Consider the following 22,871-nt stretch of genomic DNA (forward strand, 5'->3'; position numbering starts at 1 on the left):
AATACAACAAACAACTTGAAGTTGATAATGTTATGACTTCAATCTCTTACTAGTGTGTGAAGGGCACATCCTCAAAACTAGTCGATATCATGCGGCGTGGTGTCATAAACAGAAATAACCCCATTAAAGCAAGGTAAATGAGAAAAGATCCAAATTACCAGTCATACGCACATGAAAGCCTCTCCTTTAACATCTAATCAGACAATCAATTCACTCTGAGGTTCTAAAGAAAATCAAAAAGACTGCTTTTGCAGCCAAACTTAATAGATTCTCACTCTCATCTATTGAAAGGGAAATACGAAAGGATAGGAATTGGACGAGCCATGAAGAAAAACAAATGTAAAACGACTAGTCTTATTGTTTCCTAGGGGTGGGTAGATGGCTTGCCACACAACATAGATACAACATAGATACAACATAGACAGAGAGATTGCCATTACCTCACAGAGTGACATACTAGAACTGTATAACTTAAGCACTCCCATCTTTACAAGGATAAAAGCAGAGAGAGAGAGAGAGACAGGGGAGACAGAGAGAGAGAGAGAGAGAGAGAGAGGGGAGAGTCAGAGAGGACACACAAGGTTAGTTTATCTGAAAGAGAAAGCGAGACTGGAAAAAAAGACAGCATTATTTTCCCAAAGATTTTTGACATGGAATTACAATGAGGACACTTAGCGTTACTGTATTGGAAAAGGGAAGCAAGAAAGGCAATGCGACAGAACTATAAACTTTGTTTGAGTGTGTACAAAGGAAAATCTTATACCCGTACCTTGGCAAAGTTCATGGTGCGGTGAGGGTGTGCTGGGGTGCGAGGCATGCTCATGAGTGTGTTCATTCCTTTACCCTTTGTGTGGGCCAAATTACCTAGAGGATAGAGAGATAGCGGGAGAGAAGTTGAGAACAAATGGACATGCTACACCACACTTTCAAAAGAGGAAATAGTTAGTGCGGTATCTGGCAATCAGCGCCTTCACGGAAAAACAAAACGGCAGTAGTTAGACATGCCAGTGGACATTTAGATGTAATATAACCAAATCAAGTTGTACTAAAACGGAAGAAGGTGGAGGGAATATGTGGGAGAAATAAATGAAACAAGCTTGACCCCATAGAGCAAGTTACTCTAAAGAGGGAAAATTCCAAGTTAGCAAAAGAAGGAAATCTGAAAATCAAAATTAGTGATGCAACATCAGCCATGCAAATTCATCAACAAACATAGACAGAATGTCCATGTTACTTGATAATGTCAGGTGTATAGCTATAGGCCGATGCTATTTCAGTAGCACACAGCTATAGAGAAGTGGACTCGCTCTCTGCTAATCTCTCCAGTAGCGTGCTAGCATGTCATCGTGTTAGCTTTCGTGAGGGCAGTAGCGGTGACAGTACAAAGGGGGAGGAGAGGTTGCCGTAGCTCAATAAAACAGCTTCAGGGGTATATTAAAGAGTGATTATGGGATTGCTGATTGGATTTGGGCTCAGTTGGCCTCGTCCTCTGCCTATGAAGGGTACTCACGCTGCAAAGACCAGCTTGTCACAACAAAAGCCCTGCCTCCAACAACAACAGGCCGCACTGAAAAAAGTGACATGGACCGGTTTTCTTTGGTTCTTTGGCATTTAGCATTTCAATTTAGACCAATAAACACATTTGTTTACATCGGCATTCATTTCTTATAAATATTGAGGTTGTTACGATATAATATTTGAATAATCACCACAAGGCAAGTCTGGAGAGAGTCAGATGGGAATAAAAGCAATGCCTCGCTTGACAAGAAAACTGACAATTTGAGAGACTACCTCAATTATGACATACAAAGTGAAAACATAGGTTAGATGATTGTGCTAAAAGACAGAGTTGCTATTAGACCATGTGTGTTTACCTGTCTTGGTGAGCGGGTGGGTGACCAGTTTGCGAATCAGCTGATTTTCTGACGACCTCAGTAGAAGAACAATATCTGCCGGTAGTGTATCTCTGTTCTTAGAGAGGAAGCCTGCAGCGTTGTAGATCACCTAAACATGATCAACAGAGGAGGTAAGAAGACCTGTATGCACAAACACGGTTTTTACAGCAAACTCAGCTTATTACACCTGCTACTGTTATTCACATTTCGGGTTGGGGTTTCCCCATATCCTGTCTTTTTTTTCATTATTATTGCCAACTCTAAATATTTGACCTAAAACACATATTTGATTTATTAGACAGGAGGCCTTATAACCTTTCCAGCATAGTGATGAATTCCAAAGCCAAGGTCCACCCTTTTTGGTCTCCAAAAGTTTTTGGATTTCAGGTTGTCTTCAAACTTTTCTACAATGGACAAAGTTCACACAGGTTAATTAACTAGCAGTCCAAGCTGGATGGCTGAGCATGTAAACATAATTGAATGACAGAATAAACAAGAATGCATACACATAACATACTCGCGAGGCTGCTAATTATTTAAAAAGCAATGTTTAAACTACTTTTAGGTCCTCCTAAATGAACCTACTGAATAATTCATGACTTGAGTGGGGGAGTGGCTTAGCTAACAGGATAAAACTGGTGTACACGTCCTAATAATAATGATAATATGAATAATCATTTATTGGACTTATATAGCGCTTTTCTAGACACCCAAAGCGCTTTACATAGTATTGGAGGGAGCTCACCTCATCCACCACCAATGTGAAGCAGCGACCTGGGTAATGCACGACAACCAGTTTGTGCCAGAACACCCATTGGGGAGCCATGATGAAAATGGGGCCAAGTTGGACACTTAACCAGGACACCGATCACTGCCCTGAGGCATTTGGGATTAGATCTTAGTAGCTACACGAGGACTGAGTGAAGACTCTGTGGGGACTTGCCTACAAGGGTTTGGTCGGTGGCTTGGGGAAAACGGCTCTCCTCGTCCAGCAGTGACAGCATGCCCATGGGCTTCTGCAGAAACAGGTCCAGCAGAGGACGGTTGTCCTCATACTCAATCACCCTGGCGTCCACATCCTCATTCAGGTACTCGTCCTATAGGAGAGGGTAAGGGACAGAAAGATTTCAATTGGAACGGTGAAGCTGGTTTTGAATGAAACCAAAACCATATCTGACAGATAACATCACCCTGGGTAGGTTTAGTTTAGTTCTTCATGTTTGGCTCACCTGATAAAGTCAAGGCCCAACTATGAGTCAGAAACGTCACAGAACATACAGTATATGTCTCTCTAGAGGTGAAGGACAAAATTGAAATACAACGTCAAAGCTTTTAGGTAGAGCTGGGATGACAAACCGAAAATTAGCGACACCGACCATACCGGTCACTTATCGCAAGTTCATTATGATAAGTAGCCTATAACTAGAGAAAATGTGAAACTTTAAATTAAATAAGTTTGCTAATATGGGTGATTGTTAATGGGACAACCATCAAACTACTAGTAGTAGTAAAAGACAATAAAAAAACTGTGGTGCACAAACATATCGTTCTGTTTATCGTTATGGCATCAATCCAGGAAATGTTTCGCAATATGGATTTTTGTCGATGCTGTCCTGCTCTACTTTTATGTACCCGGGTTCACAATGGGTACAGACACACAGACAAACACGCTCACGCATGCACACAAGGCATCTAATATCTGGAACAGAACACAGCATTAGCCTCAGGCAAAGTCATTCTGAATCTGCAACCTCTTCTCAGGACAGTAGGACAACGCTGCTGGAATAACATCCTGAGGAAACAAAACAAAGCCTTCCAGAACAACAGAGGGACACGGACAAGCATCAGAAGAGCTTGTTCCTCTGGGCTTTGCTCTTATTGTTTGTCTGATAAAAACAAGTAAATATCCGTACTCTCTTCAGGAAGGATGTAGTCTATCAAGAGCCTGATGTTACAATACCGGTATGATGGTTCTGAGGAGATATACGTTGTTCTACAGATGTCTTACTGTGCAGAATTTAGTCAGGACAGTCGAGACAAATATATTGTACACTTAGCACGGTAGAAAAAGTCTTGCGTTTTGTACATACAGTACATCTATGCATTGGGGCCTTATGCCAGACTTTGCCCTGGTGTGTCCTACACTGACTGTGTTGAACTCCTAATTGACCCTCCTTTGCAATGATTTATGGAACCTCTCTATGGGGTTAGACTAAAGCATTTAACAAGAGCAAACCATTCTCTGCCCGAGGCAAAAGCGCACCCCAGTGACGACGGCTGGGGAATTGTCATCCCTTTCCCCGTCGTAAATACAAGCGGAAGGATATTTCACCCTTACACACTCTGTTAAAGAGCCAGCTGGACAAACAACGATGCTTTATCACCATTTAAATGGAAATCAAGTCGTATCCAAAGGTGAAAAGTGCTTTGAAATGCTTCCCTGGAGGCATAGGCACACTCAGATGAGTATTCATACTATTTCCGAGAGAGACGACAGTGTTAGCGACAAGGAGGAATGGGCTACCTGCTCCCAGGCGAATATGTGTTGGTTGAAGTAGAACTGGATCTGTTCGTTGGCGATGTTGATGCAGAGCTGCTCAAACGAGTTCCTCTTGAAGTTCTCAAAGCCAAAGATGTCCAGGATGCCAATGTTCAGGCCCTTGTCATCCTCTCTGTCAGGGGAGATCAGAAATGATTAGATATTAAGGAAGAGTATTAGAGACGATGAGGTAGGAGAGAGACAGATCAGGAAGGTTTTATAATGATGACAGTCATTACGATTAGCACCTACTAGTGAGGTTTATGTTCATTTTCAGGGCATCCGCACGCAGGCACGCACTTACACACGCACGCACGCACAAGCACAAGCACACACACACGCACGCACAAGCACACACACGCACGCACGCACGCACAAGCACGCACACACACACACACACACACACACACACACACACACACACACACACACATACACACACACACACTCGCGCCCTCTTACCCTAGGTGTGTGTCGGGTCGGAGCAGGGTGTTGATGCGGTTGACGATCCAGCTGAAGAGTCTGCCGTATAAGGCCTTGCCCATGGCATCCCTCACCTCCGTGGCCTTGTCCACCGTGTTGGGCCTGACGATGGTCTCGCCCCGGGCCACTACGCAGTGGGACGTCAGGGCCTCCTGGAGCTCGTCTGGACGGATACACAGCAGCAACGCCGCTGTGGGGAGAAACCCAGGGATGGAAAGAATGTATAGGTACTGGATGTTGTCACCATAGAAACGGCCCTGCGGTATTGACGTTTGCATGTAGATTTGCAGCGACAACACAGAAAACATGCACATGAACATGGATATAGACATGGATATAGACATGCGGTGTGGGTAGACAGGCTGCAGGGAGGACATTGTTGGGACGATATACTGTATGTGTATGCAAACATGATGAAAATGTACACATTCAGAGAGATATCCTGTACACGTACTTTACACATAAACCAGATATAGTCAAACACAAAAAGAGGACCTATTAAAAAAGATGCAGATATCCCACATGCGCGCATCAGCAAAACAAAACCATACATGACACGCCACATCAACAAGGACACAAATCTCAACATACACACAGACATGAATACAGCCACACTGACACAGACACGCACATTCATATTTATCAAAACGAGATAACACTTCTTCAAACTGCAGCTGGTAAAATACGATAACTGGCTCTCACACCATGATACAGATGCTAGACCACACTCTTAGGAAAAAAATGGTTCCAAAATGTAATTCGGCTGTCCCCATAGGTGAACCCTTTTTGAGTTGCATGTAGAACCCTCTGTGGAAAGGGTTTTACATGGAACCCAAAAGGGGTCTACTTGGAACCAAAACGGTTATACCTGGAACCAAAGAGGGTTATTCAAAGGGTTCTCATAAATTCAATTAAAATCATCAAACACAACTTAGTCCCCATGTCAGGCGTGTCAAGCTGAATTTAAAGGGACTGCATGTAAACAGGCTTGGGATACTGTAGTGCTTTATATCTCCAGTGTTCACGCTAGGCTGGCCTCTCTGGAGAGGTAATGGGCATTAGCGGGGAAAGAGGTGAGAGTCATGTTAGCTTTACATCACACCAGGTGCTGAACTGTGCGTCTGTGTCTCACCATTCTCCAGAACTGCTATGTTGGAGATGTTGCTTTTGTCGGTTTGGTGCTCGGAGGCCACAGAGGTAAACTCAATGTCGCCTGAGTTTAGGATAGCAGCCAGAGTACTGTACACACTGCCCAGCTCCTAAGGGTTCAAAATGTGTGATTAAACTTGACCTTATTGTTCAGAATATAACACATTCATACTTTGATACAAAGTTATGGAATACTCATTTGGAGATTTCATCTGAAGGCTTTTTCATAGATTCAGTGGTTCTATTGGAACTACCTAGGTAACAGCCCTGGGGCTTGGTAGCCTACAATCTGACAGAATTCCTACATCGCACAAACACAAGTCTGTTTGATGGCTTTGGCATCACTGTCACATGCCGTGTCCTAATGTCACTATACTCAGACTGACATGACACCGACAAGCTCGTGTTAACTCTGCTCTCTCTTGATGGGGAGCTGCTATCCAACAGCTAGCACGGTTTAAAACACCTCTCCCCCAATGTGAACTTCTTGTTTGTGTGTATGTACTGACATGTATGTGTAACACACACACACACACACACACACACACACACACACACACACACACACACACACACACACACACACACACACACACACACACACACACACACACACACACACTTCATGTTAATGTTTTTAAGTGTCTGTAAATTCTAAAGTATTTTGTCTGTAATGTCTTCTCCGTCTTGTGCCGGACCTCAGTAAGACTAGCTATCGCCATAGGCGTCGGCTAATGGGGATCCTAATGAAATGAAATCAGAATCCATTTAATCCAAATCAGAGATGCACTTTAGATGCACCCTGTCTTTATGTGCAAGGTAGACAGGGGAATGGGAGGTAGCCGTACTAGCAGAGTGGTTAGCGATTATAAAGTACATACGATAAGTACTATTGACTTGTGGAACCCAGAGGCAATCAGTTATTTACGACACTTCCTTGGGCTTCATCAGTGTCCATGTTGCTAATTGCAAACTGTACAAGGCATCATGCCACAGTCCACACTGGCTCATATGACAGCCTATATCAACACTGGAAATCATTGTCTTGACCGTTTGACCAGAATGGGCCTCTTTTCCTGGAACTGTTTCATGGTCATTTGCAAATTTCACATCGGTTATTGCACATGAATACTTTTTTTTCTCCTTTGAATTCCTCATTTACTATAATTTCCCCTTTTCACAGCCGAGGCAATAAAATATGAGCCATTTGTGAAAAAAACAGTTTTTCACATTTTTTTTATAAAGCATCATAACATGGCAAAGACACTCCACATTGAGAGCAACCTAGTAAAAAATCCTCCAGGCTTTAACTGAGAACGGTTATGTCTGTAACCTTTGGACAGGAGGTTGAGTTTCTTTGCTATAGGAATCAGCAATGAACCCAATGTACTATAGTGTATGTACCTCCAGGGTAAAGCCGATGACTTTGAAACACTGCTCCACCGAGTCAAACTGCTCCTTGTAGAAGGTGTTGTTCACTATGTCAGGGCCCAATTTAATGTGCTCGTTGAACAGATACCTGGGACAGAAGGCAGGAAAATAAACCACAAATAAGGACATGATTGGTGTTGTAACGGTAGCAAAGCAGGGTATTTGGGAAAATATAGGGTTCCGAGAGATAGGAAGGTTAATTGTGGGACCTACTTTGGGGTTTTGCTGTCTGATAGCTTGTAGTGGGCAAGTTTCTTCCGCTCAGCTAAACCAGCGTAGATGTAGTAGAATATGTGGAAGTTCTTCTCACCTCTGTAGGGATATGTCTTCACATATGAATATGTTTGATGATTGAAACACAAAGACTATTAATCCCATCCAAGTCTGTCAGCTATGGTTGCCTAAGATTACCAGAAGCCTATTTACAATCTCATAAAAAGCCAAAGACATAGTAAGATGTACTCCGAAAACACATAATTGGCAAGCAACCAAGCTAATCTAGACTGCTGTGTTAAGTCAGTTGTGATAGACTGTCATCAGTTTTAAAGCTATTTGTCATGCAATACTTATCACATCCGATTATAGGCTTCATGATGGTTGCATTTAAACCTCTCATTTTAATATAATTTTACCCCCCCCCCCCCCCCCCCCCCCTTTTGGCACCAAAGACAATATAACCCCATGGGAGAAGTGACACTTTGAATCTAGGCAGTAGGTGCATAGTTAACTGACAGACAACATTACTCTCAGAGAATGCACCGATCCTTCACCCTCAGTCTGAATTTATTTACCAAGAGCAAAAAGTCACCCTTTGAAGCCCCAATGAGGAGACGTCGGCAGCTAGAATCTTTGATCAAACAGGAAATAAGCTATCCACTCTCACTCTACCCTCTGCACTCCCTGGTCATGGGATATTACAACAGGAGCAATAAGCTGCAGTGGGAAGGCACTTCCACCAGCTTCAGAGGGACAGAGGAAAAAAATCTTCCAATTATCCCTTGCCCTTCTTGACCAGAGGCTGCTAAAAAAATTATAGAAGTAATGCCTTTTGAGCCAAATAGATGGACCCACACATTAATTGGCCATTGGCCACAATCGTAATGTTGTTGTCGTGTGAAAGTCACAAGAATGCCTTATACGTATTACATGACGGCTATGTGCCAGTCAGATGAGGGCCATATGAATGCCTTAGTGAAGCTGTCTGAGGGGTCTTACGTGGCCTGATGGACGACGCGGGATTTCTCCAGGAGGTATTCTGAGATTTGCGCTCCGACAACGGTCCCCCCGCAGGTAAACTTCATCTCCAGGTATTTCCCGAAGCGGCTGGAGTTGTCGTTGATGGCGGTGCATGCGTTCCCAAAAGCCTCCACCAAGTTATTGACCAATAGGATCTTCTCTTGGAGTGATCGATTATTGGCCTGCAAAGATGTGGACGATCAGCATAAAAACGTATCATTTTAAGCGATGAGTAACAATGAAAGCATGATCTGCAATGGTGCACTGTAACAGGCAGAGTATCATGTTTGCCGTCACAAGTGAACATGAAGTGCCGTAATTACATTCTATGTCATTCTTACGACCGTATCTCACCTTTCCAAGCACCGTGAGCTGCTCGACCAATAGATGGGCGCTCTCTGTCTTCCCTGCACCACTCTCTCCACTGATTACAATGCACTGCACAGAAACAACCAATCCCCAGTTACTATGGTATTCTGGTCTACTGACATGTTGCTATGCTCGTACAGCACATAGTGGAACGTACTGTATCATTCATACATTACAGTTGACACGGACTTGTGTACCTGGTCTGCGTTGTATGACACCATGGACTGGTAGGCTATGTCAGCGACAGCAAAGATGTGCGGCGGGTTCGCGGTGCGTTTCGCTCCTATGTACATCTTTGTGTACTGTGCAAGGAAAAGGATGAGGCACATGTAAGGGGATTTCATTTGAATTTGATACCAACAAGTAAGTTAGCTACACTATATGCAGCTAAAATGGGCTGACTCAAATACAACAACCTTCTAGCTGCCTTCTAGTATAGCAAAAAGACAAAGAGATTAAAGACGTGCTCTGGAACTTTGCAGCGTAATATGTTTTTTATTTATTTTATTTTTTTAAACCTCCCTCTTTGAGCTGGATGTGTCATTGTGTAGTTCATACATGCCTAATCTACGAGCATAATTACGATCTTACACCAATTAGCCACGAAATCCCTAGTTTGAAAGCGACTGTTTTCTGGAAGATATGCCATTTTCTTTCGATTTTCCCACACATGGGCCAGCCCCCTAGCAACTCGAGTTCAACCAATGAGCTTCAGCCCCTCGCCAATTGAGGGACAGCTAGCAAGAGGCACATCATGCACACACAGCAGAGCGAGAGTGAGCCATTTACTTTATGTTCATATTCCTTTTATTCATTCTAATTGTTGTTGCATTGTTGAGAAGGAACCCGCAAGTAAGCATTTTGTTGGACGGTGTATACCCCACATATGACTAATAAAACTTGAAACTTGAGAGCGATGACGTGGTACCACTTTTGGCTCGTGAGTGCTACTTTCAGAACTATTTTCAGAACGACTGGCTAGAAAGTACACAAAAGTACCGGAGAATCTCTTCAAGCAATTTTCAAAAATGTAATGACTAGTTATGACTAGTATCATGGCATTTTGTCTTGAAGGGTTCAGTTACAAAAACATCAGCAGTTCAGTAAGACAAGCACCATTTTTACAGAACAGCATAAACTCTAAAAAAGAGAGGCAGTGAAGAAATCGTGTGATAAATGGAAAAGTGTGACCAGTGAAGAGAGAAAGAGAGAGAGAGAGAAAGAGAGAGAGAGAGAGAGAGAGAGAGAGAGGGAGAGAGAGAGAGAGAGAGAGAGAGAGAGAGAGAGAGAGAGAGAGAGATTAAGAGAGTGAGAGACAACGGGAGCTTGGAAGGGAAAGAGGAAATGGGGCACTGGGGCCCTAATGAGATACGGTTGGGTACATTCAGTAGTGTCTGTTTGGCCACATTAACACACACGCTCGCAGGAATACACACAGACAGACAAACACACATCGCACACACAAATACACACACCTGTGGGCTATACAGCTCCATCTTGTGAAATGGGTTAACTGCAATGAGGATGTCTCCAACGTAGGTATAGATCTGGTCCTTGGCATAGCGCCTCTGAAGCTGCTCTGTGACTGAATTCTGGGAAGAGATCAAACATGCACACTCAATATTGTGACATTCAAAGGTAATAATTGATGTTTGAAGAGACGTCATCACAGTGTTTCAGTATCATTTGACGAGGGCCTCGGTGCAGAGCAGTGATTACCGAGGAAACATTGCAGTAAGATGAAACACTTATTAGGATTGCTTACAGTATGCTGGCAAATTGGCAATATATCTGTCAGCGTAAATAAGCATTATGCAACATAATAAATGTACACTGTCGTTGATCACATGAATATGAGAATCTGGACTCAGTTCCGTTCATCATCTCCACCTTGATTCCATTAGGCATTGTGCTTAGATCATACATGCTGTTTCCACCCCCTCTCTCGGGCCAGACTAGGATATAAACAAAACCAGCCATCTAGAAGAATGGGCAAAAATATCCCGAGGCGACTGAGCAATTTGTATGTTTCAATATGTCAATGGAGCACTCAGCTTTGATAAATCACCCTAAATGTGTTTGGTACAAATATTGCTATTTTGCTTCTATATTCATTTAATACCGGTGTAGAGACTAGAGGGAAGTAATTCTGAGAGGAAACACTGTCCTAACTTAAACTGTGGGTGGTTATCAATAACCTACACTCATAGAAAAAATGGTGCTATCTAGAACCTGAAAGGGCTCTTTGGCTGTGCCCATAGGATAACCATTTAGAGAAAACATTTGGGTTGAAGGTAGAACTCTTTTGGGTTCCAGGTAAATCCCTTTCCACAGAAACCCAAAAGGAACACAAAAGGGTTCTATCTGGATCCAAAAAAGGTTCTCCTATGGGGACAGTCGAAGAACCCTTTTGGGAACCTTTTTATACAAGAGTGTTGGTCAGGTATGGCAGCTTTGATGGGGATGGAGGCAACAAAAAATCTGAACTCATCATGAGGGGCTGCAGTGGCTCATGGGTCTGTGTACCCACATCCATACCCACACATGCAGTCAGAGCTAGCCCTAGCCCTTTGGGGGCCCTAAGCGGTAAAAAATAAAAGTTGCTTTCGTTTTGGGAAATTTATCCGTGGGCCTACAAAATGGGAAGTCAGCCACCAGTTGCCCCTCCCTGACCTAGGTTATTAATACCAAGTGAGAATAAATAAAACCACCTTGACATTGATTAACACAAAGCCGATTCAATTGTATGTGTGGATCTGAAAGGATTGGCTAGATTTGAACAATATGGCTAAGAATTCCACCTATCGGCTAAGGGGAAGCTATTACCGTGTTGATAATACATATCCGATATCTTCAGCCAATTGAATCTCTTACCTCATCAAGTACTTCCAGGGTGACAAGGTCATCCACTTCGTCGGGGGTGGGGCTTGATGACATAATTTGACCACCTTTCTTGGTGTGGATGCGTTCATGCCTACAACACAGGATGCAATATAAAGTCTAAAGCAACTAGTTGCATCTAAACAACTAACTTATAACAGCAACATAGCTGATAACAATGGCTTCACATTACATTCCTCTATGAAGTTATTTTCTTAAAACTGCAACGCCTTGACTCCTTTTTCTCTTTTTACTCTCTATCTACTTAAATTAAACACATCTCCCACATCCACACATCTCCCACATAAAAATACTACAGTTTACTATGGAATACTACAGAACTTAGCATAGAATTCTGTAGTAAACTGTAGTATACTGTAGAATACTATACTACACACTTTAGTATTCCTCGATCGTGTGTAGTACTTACTATATCATTTTGTAGTATACTGTAGAATACTATAGTAAATACCACAGTATACTAGTTTGCAAAAACACTACAGTCCGCAAAAACAATAACGTTTAAAAAAAACTATATTACAGTATTTAATTTTCATACCTACAGGACATTAGCTCTCCAGGAACAGGGTAGGAGAGCCCTGATCTAGATCTATTCAAGCTGTGCTTCTACACAAGCTTTTTGCCCACGATGACAATTTAGCTGCATGACTGTCCAGACACTCCTCTCCCAGTTGTCCTTTCAACCCCTCTTGAGTGCGACTCCAAGCAAGCGTTTACCTCCCCAGGCGGATAAAGGTTGAGGCTGACCACAACCAACTCTTAAACAAATAAATTGTTGGTCCCCACTGTTTTTTTTAAATTAATTTTTTGTATTTTTTTGTATTTTATTTTGTATTTTTTTACCCCCCTTTTTCATGGTGTCCAATTGTTGTAGTAGCTACTATCTTGTCTCATCGCTACAACTCCCGTACGGGCTCGGGAGAGACGAAGGTTGAAAGTCATGCGTCCTCCGATACACAACCCAACCAAGCCGCACTGCTTCTTAACACAGCGTGCATCCAACCCGGAAGCCAGCCGCACCAATGTGCCGGAGGAAACACTGTGCACCTGGCAACCTTGGTTAGCGTGCACTGCGCCCGGCCTGCCCCAGGAGTCACTGGTGCGCAATGAGACAAGGACATCCCTACCGACCAAGCCCTCCCTAACCCGGACGACGCTAGGCCAATTGTGCGTCGCCCCATGGACCTCCCGGTCGCGGCCGGTTACGACAGAGCCTGGAACCAAGAGTCTCTGATGGCACAGCTGGCTCTGCAGTACAGCGCCCTTAACCACTGCGCCACCCGGGAGGCCCTGATCCTATTGTTATTGTGTCTAACTGTCTAGGAGCTCCTTTCCCTGTTTTTTCCCTCCTTGCCTTGAATGGTGCCATGACATATCTTAATCCACGCTGTCTGACTCTACTGGCTGATTGTGCTAAACCTGATTGTAAAATGATGCTGAACATTTTTTTTTACTGAACCTTTATTTAACTGGGAAAGTCAGTTAAGAACAAATTCTTATTTTCAATAGGAACAGTGGGTTAACTGCCTTGTTCAGGGGCAGAATGACACATTTTTATCCTCAGCTCGAGGATTCGATCTTGCAACCTTTCAGTTACTCGTTCAACCACTAAGCTACCTGCCACCCCTTGGCTGGTGTTTTTACAAACATTTTCTAATCCTCGCTTGACCAGCAACACGTGCCAGTATTGTGAAAAAACTCAATAATTATACCCATTCCTAAAGCATCTAATCCCTCTGTGCTGAATGACTTGACATCCTTAGTAATGAAGTGCCTTGAGAAAATTGTGAAAAGTCATGCGTTCTCAGCGCCACCCAGAAACTCCTCGACCCGTTTCAGTTTGCTTATCAGCCCAGCAGAGGAGTTGATGATGCCATTCTAATACTCCTCAACATGGTCTATAGACATCTAGAGGGTGCCAAATCCCATGTCAGGGTTTTGTTTGTTGACTTTTCTTCTGCCTTCAACACAATCCAGCCTTACATTCTGGCACAGAGACTCATTCGGCACTTCCCCTTAGATTTGTGGCTGGTTTTGTGGCTGTTGGACTTCCTGAGCCAACGGTCACAGCGGGTCAAAATAGGTCCTCAAGTGTTAGACATACGCACCACCAACACAGGCTCTCCTTGTACACTAATAGTTGTACAGTTCCTATCCTGACAGACACTTCGTTAAGTTCGCTAATGACCCTGCCTTGATCAGCCTGTTGCATGGTGACGAGGAACACCATGGCCCGGTCCTAAATGACTTTGTAGAGTGGTGTGACCAATCACACTTAGTCCTCAATACCAACAAGACCAAAGAGATGTGCATAGACTTCAGGAAGTGCACAACACCTACCTCTGCAACATCTATCAGAGGTCAGAACATAGAGATTGTAGAGAAATACAAATATCTGGGTGTCCTCTTGGACAATAAACTTCACTGGAGTAAATGTACAGACCTGATCTACTAAAAGAGTCACAGAGACTGTACTTTCTCAAAAGGCTGGGATCTTTTAATGTTGACTGTACTATACTGACTCTGTTTTACAAATCTTTCATTGAGAGTATTTCAACTGCTTGTATTGTTTGTTGGTTTGACAATGCCACTGTCAGTCAGAGAAATATGCTGACAAGGATTATCACCACAGCAAGTAAGGTACTTGGAGTCAAGCAGACAGGCCTGGATGAGATCTTTAAGGCCAGGGCCCTCTGCAAGGCTCACAAAATCATTTTAGACCCCAGCCACCCCCTGTACCCGGACTTTGAACTAGTCCCCTCTGGGTGCAGGTATAGGGCACCCCTCGGCAGCAAAAACAGAACTAGACAATCATTTGTGCCAGGTGTGATTTCCCTCCTAAATAGCTCGGGCTAATGTTCCTATCCACCCAGTAAGGCCAGCAGGCTAATGTTCCTATCCACCCAGTAAGGCCAGCAGGCTAGTCTCTTTTTATTGCTATGTAACTGTTAGGAAAATTGTTTTGTCAATTTGTTTTGTAATTAAACGCCACTTTACATGACAGTGCAACAAAATGTCCCTATGGGGACAATAAAGTCAGTAAATCTGTGACAATGTCATTTTTCACGCTATTTGATGGGTCATACATTGTTTGATTTGTTAAAACATGGGTGTAGGTTGTAAAAACTACAGTCAAAGTTAGACATGAAACAGAAGACGGAGAAACGAACAACACATCTACACTCAAAAGGGTCTAGCCTGACTAAAACAAATCTGGAACACAAGGATGACAGTGTCATCCTTTGATGTCGACAACAATCATCTAGACACAGCACAATGACTTGATTTCAGCAAAGTGCTCGGTTGTGGGTAGGCTACAAACTATAGTCTACAGTTAGGGCTTTGATTAAACAAAATAAGTGGGCAGGTAACTAGCTACCCCTACAACCCCTACCAGGGCATTCATATCCCCTACCTGTCGTTACTGTCTGTGCTTCTGTCTGTCTTTCCATGATGGCTTAAATGACAGAAATAACATTACAGTTCATAAGCAGGATATGACATCGTTGCAGTGGTTGAACTTGATATCTGGGCTTCAGGGGCCCAACATTCAGTCACTGGTGAAGCTTTGAGCCTGAAGGTGACCCAATATCCAGCTGATGTGCAATTTGGATTACTGTCTACATCCAAGTAAAAATAATGCCTATCTCCTCCAATGGCAGACAGTTGTGCAACCAGTAGGAACGTAATAGAATGTAATAGAACATAAAGTACTGTGTGGAGTAGGTGAAGCTTGGGTTTGAAAGTTAAGATGAAATAAATCCACTACATTTTCACATTGGATCCCGGCATGGGTCCCTTTCGTAGATAACAAGTGACATGACTGTATAATAACATGTAAAACATGCAAGGTTATATAAGAATAGGTCTACATGACCAACAGAGAGATGTTATGAAATATATTATGACATTCATATGGAAGGAGTTTCTAGAATGTTCCATATGTTGTTGTTTTTTTCTTATTTTATTTCACCTTTATTTAACCAGGTAGGCCAGTTGAGAACAAGTTCTCATTTACAACTGCGACCTGGCCAAGATAAAGCAAAGCAGTGTGACAAAAACAACAACACAGAGTTACACAAAAACAAATGTACAGTCAATAACACAATACAAATCAATGTACAGTGTGTGCAAATGTAGAAGAGTAGGGAGGTAAGGCAATAAATAGGCCATAGAGGCCAAATAATTAAAATGTAGCATTAACACTGGAGTAATAGATGTGCAGATGATGATGTGCAAGTAGAGATACTGGGGTGCAAAAGAGAAAGAGGATAAATAACAATATGGGGATGAGGTAGTTGGCTGTGCTATTTACAGATTGGCTGTGTACAGGTACAGTGATCGGTAAGCTGCTCTGACAGCTGATGCTTAAAGTTATAGAGGGAGATGTAAGACTCCAGCTTCAGTGATTTTTGCAATTCGTTCCAGTAATTGGCAGCAGAGAACTGAAAAGAAAAGCGGCCAAAGGAAGTGTTGGCTTTGGGGTGACCAGTGAAATATACCTGCTGGAGCGTGTGCTACGGGTGGCATTTAAAAGCAGTTGGAGGCCACGGAAGGAGTGTCGGATGGCACTGAAGCTCGTTTGGAGGTTTGTTAACACAGTGTCCAAAGAAGGGCAAGATATATACAGAATGGTGTCGTCTGCGTAGAGGTAGATCAGAGAATCACCAGCAGCAAGAGCGGCATCATTGATATATACAGAGAAAAGAGTCGGCCCGAGAATTGAACCCTGTGGCACCTCCATAGAGGCTGCCAGAGGTCCGAACAAGAGGCCCTCCAATTTTACAAACTGAACTCTATCTGAGAAGCAGTTGGTGAACAAGGCGAGACTGTCATTTAATGCAAAAGTCAGTTGAATCCTGAATACATAGTGCTATGTGGGGCCTTTTTAGCTTTTATCTTTCTACCATTGGCTAACAGAGGTCATCTGCATCATGACGGTACCTTGTCTTCCCAGTGGTTCCTATCTGCTGGTTGAGGTCTATGAGTTCCATCAGCTGTTTCTGCAGGATCCTCTCTCTGCCTACAATCTGTCTGATGAACACATGCTGGAGCAGGTCTAGAACGTTAGGCCTCAGCTCAAAGTCCTTGATCAGACATCTGTGGGTGAGACAGTTGGACAGGGAGAATGTTACTTATGCTCTGGGCCTTGCAATCAGCAAGTGAACATTGTGATATTCTGATTCATGCTTCTGTTTTAGGGGGTGAATGGTTTATGAAGAGCAAATCTGAAGAGGATAATAAACCAAGTATTTTGGCCTGTAAATGAGAGGGAATGTTTACACGTTTGTGCTCTGTAATTAGCAACGACACACACACACACACACACACACACACACACACACACACACACACACACACACACACACACACACACACACACACACACACACACACACACACACACACGCACACACACACACCAACAGACACATAACATACACACACACCCAGCTCCCATTATACTCACTTGCAGATGAAGTCGTTAAAGTGGTCCGACCACAGCTCCGGCTGGTACAGGGTAGGGGGAGGGTTTCTGTATGGGGGAAATAATCAAAAGATAAGATAAAATGTGAATTACACAGACTGGGAGGAGAACAGAGGCTACGGCTGGGAGCAGGATGATGGAATGATCATCACACTGTGCTTCATTTCAGATACCAAGAGAAATCTCAACGTTAAGCCTGACACTCACATAAGGAAACTTTAAGGCCACTTGGATCTAAGCATTATGGTGAAAAACACCAACAAATGATTTCGAAGCTAAACAGCACCAGGTTGTACTTGCAGAATGCTGACATAAACTTGTCATGGGACCATCAAAATGTTGACAGGTGTTATGCCAATTGGAAATAACACAGTTATAAGACATTATACCCATTATGCAGACTTTCTCCTCCAATCTCAAAGTATCCATAATGAATAAAAAAAAGTGGTCCTTTAACAAGCAAATACAGCCAGAGACTGTAGTTAGCTCCCCAACCCCGACAAGACCACACCCACTAAGGAACAATAACGCTAATTTGTATAATTCCCTGTCCTGTTTAAAGTGGTTCTTTAGGAGAGGGTGCTTGGCACAGGTTGTAAGAGTTGATATTGCATTGGGCCCTTTTCACGTCCGCACTGACAGCGATTCATTGCTGTAATGGGAGGGCATACATCTCCTGGTTATCACACTTAGTTCACACCCCATATAGACAGAGTGTGTGTCAGACATTTAAATGGACTCTGTTCTGCCAACACTCCCACTATTAAAATGAATTCTTATCTGGAAGACAAACAGGTCTGGAGAAGCTGTGGGGAGGGGAGAGTCAACCATCTGCTATCTAGACCTGGATACTGGAGCTGAATGTGGAATCAAGGAGCTGAGAGGAAACAAGGACGCCTACTGTAGCGATATACTGGTGAGAGACGAAAGGGTTTTGACCATAGTAAAAGGACGCAGCCATCAGTACTATTGAGTCAAGATAATAGCAGTGGTCAAACAAGCTCACACTTCTCATCAAATTCTCATGCAACTAATTCATCTGTGTGATTAGTACAACCTACTCAATGTGTTTAAAATGTGTAATTCCGGGAAATATTTAGACCATTCCTATACACTCCTGTATCTTTCTACTCCTTTACCAAGAACCGTTTTGATCTGAAGAACCCTTTATGGAAGACAGCGGTTCTTTGTAATGTACAGGGTTCCACCTAGAGCCTTTGTCATCCTAAGAACCGTTTTTGGAAGAAAGGGCTCTTTGATGATTCTTTACTAGGCAAGAAGGACTCTTTGGAAGGCAAGAATGGTTCTACATAGAAACATATATCATATTTCCCAGCATGCTCTTTTGCAGGGTGGTTTTCAAAATTGTTTGTTTAATGTCTGTGTTTTTGCATGTACACTGATTTATAGATACATTTTATGCTACACACAGAAAAATAGCATACATTATTCTAAACTAATCCAATCTGTTAGTGGTTGGACTTATTGCACCTGTTACTGAGATGGTTGTTCTAGATGGTTGTTCTAGATGGTTGTTCCAGTTAAGATGATTTATTGAGGTATTCTCAATATTCCATCTTCCCTACAAAATTCCACTTGTTTCACTAATTCCAAAACTAATTAAACATCACTTTGCAAGCCAGCATAATGTGACTCGCAGGCTTGATGTGGCCTGTAAACCAGGAGTTTCCTAACACCACTGTGTTAATAAAAAAAACATATTTTTAACTTTATTCAACTAAGAAAGTGTTAGGGTATAATTAGGTGCTCAAATAAAGGCCTTATGATATATGTAATGTATTGTCATAAATAATGACATTTTAAAGGCTAATAAGGCTGGTGGAACCATTCATAGAGGGTACTAGGAAGAAGATAAAAGGGTTTCTCGGTTAAACAATTCATAGAGAGTTCTAGGTATAACCATTTACAGGGGGTTTTATGAGAACCCTACATAGTGGGTTCAGGTAGAACCCTCTGTAAAGGCTTTTACCTAGCATCAACAAGGGTTCCCCTATGGGGACAAACTGAAGTGTTTTTTTTTTACCCTTTTTTTTTACCCTTCCTAAATTCATGTATTTTGGACATGTACTGTATGCTGGGACATATTTTGTGTGTGTATGCTTTCCTGGCTGTGTAGTGTGTATTTTAGACTTGACCTGGGGTCTGTTCCCGTCCCTTATCTGTCTGGGTGACTGCTAGGCAGTGCCAGGCCAGAGGGAGTGTTGGCAGAACTGCTCTCTCTGGGATCAAACCGGGATAATCCTGAACACAGGTTCCCTAGCCATAATCCAGTGGAGGAACAGCTTCCGGACATCTTGGGTGATGTCATCGTGGCTATTAAAAGGGGACAGCACTTCAAGCAAAAACACAGCGTGTGCCTTCGCTGGTCACTAGTGTGTGAGTAAGAGAATGAAATGAATCACAGTTGAACTCAAGACCCATTTGAATGCATTAGTGAAATGCATTTACAAACCTGCTCAATGTGTTTGATTACTTGTATACTAGCATGTCTGCTGGCATGACAGGACAGTGTTGGATGTAGAGTGTTGGCAAAACAAAGGATAAGGGAATTTTGGCAACCAAAAATACAAAAGTCAGTGGCAATCATCCCACTGAATCTATTGAATTTTGTTCATTTAACATGGTTTCTCAATGGAGATCCTGGCCAGCATAGTGAAAGAGGAGTGTGAGGGAAGTGTGTGGAGAGAGCCTGCAGCTCTTGTAACAGCAGTCACAAAGATTCAGAGATAGCTGTGTGATGATGACTGCTCTGGAACAAAAACCCCCAAGCAAAGAGTACACTAACAACAGAGGGGAGAGCTGAGAGAATGGCCTTTGTGTGTGTATGTGTGTGTGTGTGTGTGTGTGTGTGTGTGTGTGTGTGTGTGTGTGTGTGTGTGTGTGTGTGTGTGTGTTTAGACAGAGAGGGTCATAGCAAGAACGAGAGAGAGAAAGAGAGAGAGAGACGCACAGAGAGAGAGAGAGAGAGAGAGAGAGAGAGAGAGAGAGAGAGAGAGATAGATAGATAGATAGATAGATAGAAAGACAAAGAGAGAGAGAGAGAAAGACAAAGAGAGAGAGAGAGAGACAGAGAGACAAAGAGAGAGAAAGACAAAGACAAAGAGAGAGAGAGAGAGAGAGAGAGAGAGAGAGAGAGAGAGGTGAAAGAAAGAAGGGAGAGGAAGCTACTCTTTTGTCATTTACCATTTGCAATTTTTCCAGTCTAGTGAGGCATGTGTGTGTGCCTCTGTGTCGGTGCACACAGTGGTGGGGTGGAGATGGACAAAATGTTGTGGCGTCAAGATGACAGCGGTGATGAGCGCTTGTGCACCCGCCTCACAGCCTGAAGACCAACGACAGTAATCAATAACCATTCACCTCCTCCTCCCCCAACACAGTGAGGGCAGAGGAGGAAAAAGATGATCTAGACTCCCCTCCCTAAGATGATCTCGACACCCCTCCCTATTTATCCACAGAAAGAGGAGGATCGCAGTAAATAGCAGAGAGAGGTGGTACGTCTAAGCTGCTGTAATGCAAAAGAAAGCTATCTATTCATTTTGCCTTCTGACAGATCCAAGCCCCACAGACAGTTGTATGGAAGGACAATTCATCTCGCTGGCTACAGAACTGTAGAGTGCAAATGGTTTTGTAAATTGCAGTCCAAACTGCCTGCACTGCCCTACTTTGACGTTCTATTCTACCAACTGAAAAGCGCAGTAATAAAACCTAGTTGTGATGATTGTGTTGCTCTTTTGTGTATGAAGGGCCCTCACAGTGTTCTACAGGAGCACCATCGAGAGCATACTGTCAGGCTGCGTCACAGCCTGGTACGGCAACTCCACCGCCGCTGACCGCATGGCTCTTCAGAGGGTGGTATGCTCAGCCGAATGCACCATTGTGTGCACACTGCCTGCCCTCCAGGACACCTACAACACCAGGTGTCGCAGGAAAGGCCAAGAAGATCATCAGGGACCTCAGCCTCGCCACAGACTGCTCTCCCCATTTTCATCACTCAAATGTGGGCAGTACACAAGCATTATGGCTAAAACTAAGACTGGCCAATAGCTTCTACCCCCAGACCATCAGGCTGCTGAATAGCCACCACTAGTTAGCTACCTGCTACCCCTGCCCCCCACTGACTTTCTACCACCCCTCAACAGACATCTACCCTACCCAATGGACATTTATCATTATGAATAGCCACCACGGCTGCCATCTGTGTAGCAGTTAGATTGCTAGGCTGATGTTAGTTGTTGCAATAACGTCTCGTTGTCTGATATCTAACAACAGATGTTAGACATAGCTAACGCCTAGCCTTTAGCTCAGTGATTTAGGAAAATACTTCCTTCTCTGTTGGATATCTTGCACTGAAAACCCCGGTTCAATCCCCAGATGGTTAAATGTGCAGTTATAGGAGCCTGACCTGGGGATTTTGAAGAGAGCTCTCATTGGATGGAGGTCGGAGAGGGGCGGGTCTCCATCTCCCAGCTCTATGGCAGTAATGCCCAGGGACCAGACGTCACAGCGAGCGTCATACGTGGAGTCCAACTGCTGCTCACACGCTATAACCTGTAGACGGAGACACGCGCACACACCCTCATTACGATTAGCAGCAGGAAAATGCAGTCTGTCTTTCTAATAGTTTCAAAAAGCTTGTCTAAGGAGAATATTATTGAGAGTGTCTTGGGAGTTACGGGCACACCTTTATCAACAACTGCTGCAGGCGTCTACAGGGAATATTGTACAGATAGGGCACGCACGCACGTACAAACACACACACACACACACAGATAGACCATCATCAAGAGTGCACGCACGCACGCGCACGCACACACACACACACACACACACACACACACACACACACACACACACACACACACACACACACACACACACACACACACACACACACACACACACACACACACACACACACACACACACACACACACACACACACACACACACACACACACACACACACAAACCGCCATCAACAATATCCTTAGGCCAAAATGGCATCCCACTAACAAAATATATCTCCCCATAGGAGACACATACGGTACGTACACAGACAGAGCATCGATACACACAGTTAAATCCACACCCAGACACCTCAATCACCTGCAGGGAAACAACAGTAATCATTCCCAAGGTACATACTTTAGTAGCGTACTCAAAAAATGCATAATATTGTCCAAACATAACAATTACAACATCATTAAGACACCTTTATCGACAAGGGTCCCAAAATGAAATATTCTAAATGACAAAACGTCACATGAACATAATGAAGTACACATTAACGTGCAGAATGCACACCATAGCACAGTACACACGCACAAACATAGATGAAGAGTAGTGTCATGAACATGTC

General features: G+C 43.4%; 1 protein-coding gene across 1 annotated transcript in view; it reads right to left on the reverse strand.

The window, feature by feature from the left end:
• myo3a (myosin IIIA) overlaps positions 1-22,871 on the reverse strand; it is a 74,642-nt gene that overhangs the window by 16,689 nt on the left and 35,082 nt on the right. Inside the window, exons 7-24 of the mRNA XM_036944113.1 lie at positions 21,915-22,060; positions 17,474-17,539; positions 16,948-17,103; positions 11,977-12,076; positions 10,578-10,694; positions 9,300-9,404; positions 9,088-9,171; positions 8,713-8,915; positions 7,711-7,809; positions 7,471-7,585; positions 6,050-6,176; positions 4,897-5,107; positions 4,420-4,567; positions 2,839-2,992; positions 2,211-2,299; positions 1,875-2,004; positions 770-864; positions 441-485 (exon numbers count right to left, since the gene is read on the reverse strand). Coding sequence (XP_036800008.1) covers positions 441-485; positions 770-864; positions 1,875-2,004; positions 2,211-2,299; positions 2,839-2,992; positions 4,420-4,567; positions 4,897-5,107; positions 6,050-6,176; positions 7,471-7,585; positions 7,711-7,809; positions 8,713-8,915; positions 9,088-9,171; positions 9,300-9,404; positions 10,578-10,694; positions 11,977-12,076; positions 16,948-17,103; positions 17,474-17,539; positions 21,915-22,060 — 2,190 coding nt within the window. The remainder of the gene's footprint in view (positions 1-440; positions 486-769; positions 865-1,874; positions 2,005-2,210; positions 2,300-2,838; positions 2,993-4,419; positions 4,568-4,896; positions 5,108-6,049; positions 6,177-7,470; positions 7,586-7,710; positions 7,810-8,712; positions 8,916-9,087; positions 9,172-9,299; positions 9,405-10,577; positions 10,695-11,976; positions 12,077-16,947; positions 17,104-17,473; positions 17,540-21,914; positions 22,061-22,871) is intronic.

This window comes from Oncorhynchus mykiss, chromosome 15 (assembly GCF_013265735.2).
Source record: "Oncorhynchus mykiss isolate Arlee chromosome 15, USDA_OmykA_1.1, whole genome shotgun sequence".
NCBI classification, from domain to species: Eukaryota; Metazoa; Chordata; class Actinopteri; order Salmoniformes; family Salmonidae; genus Oncorhynchus; species Oncorhynchus mykiss.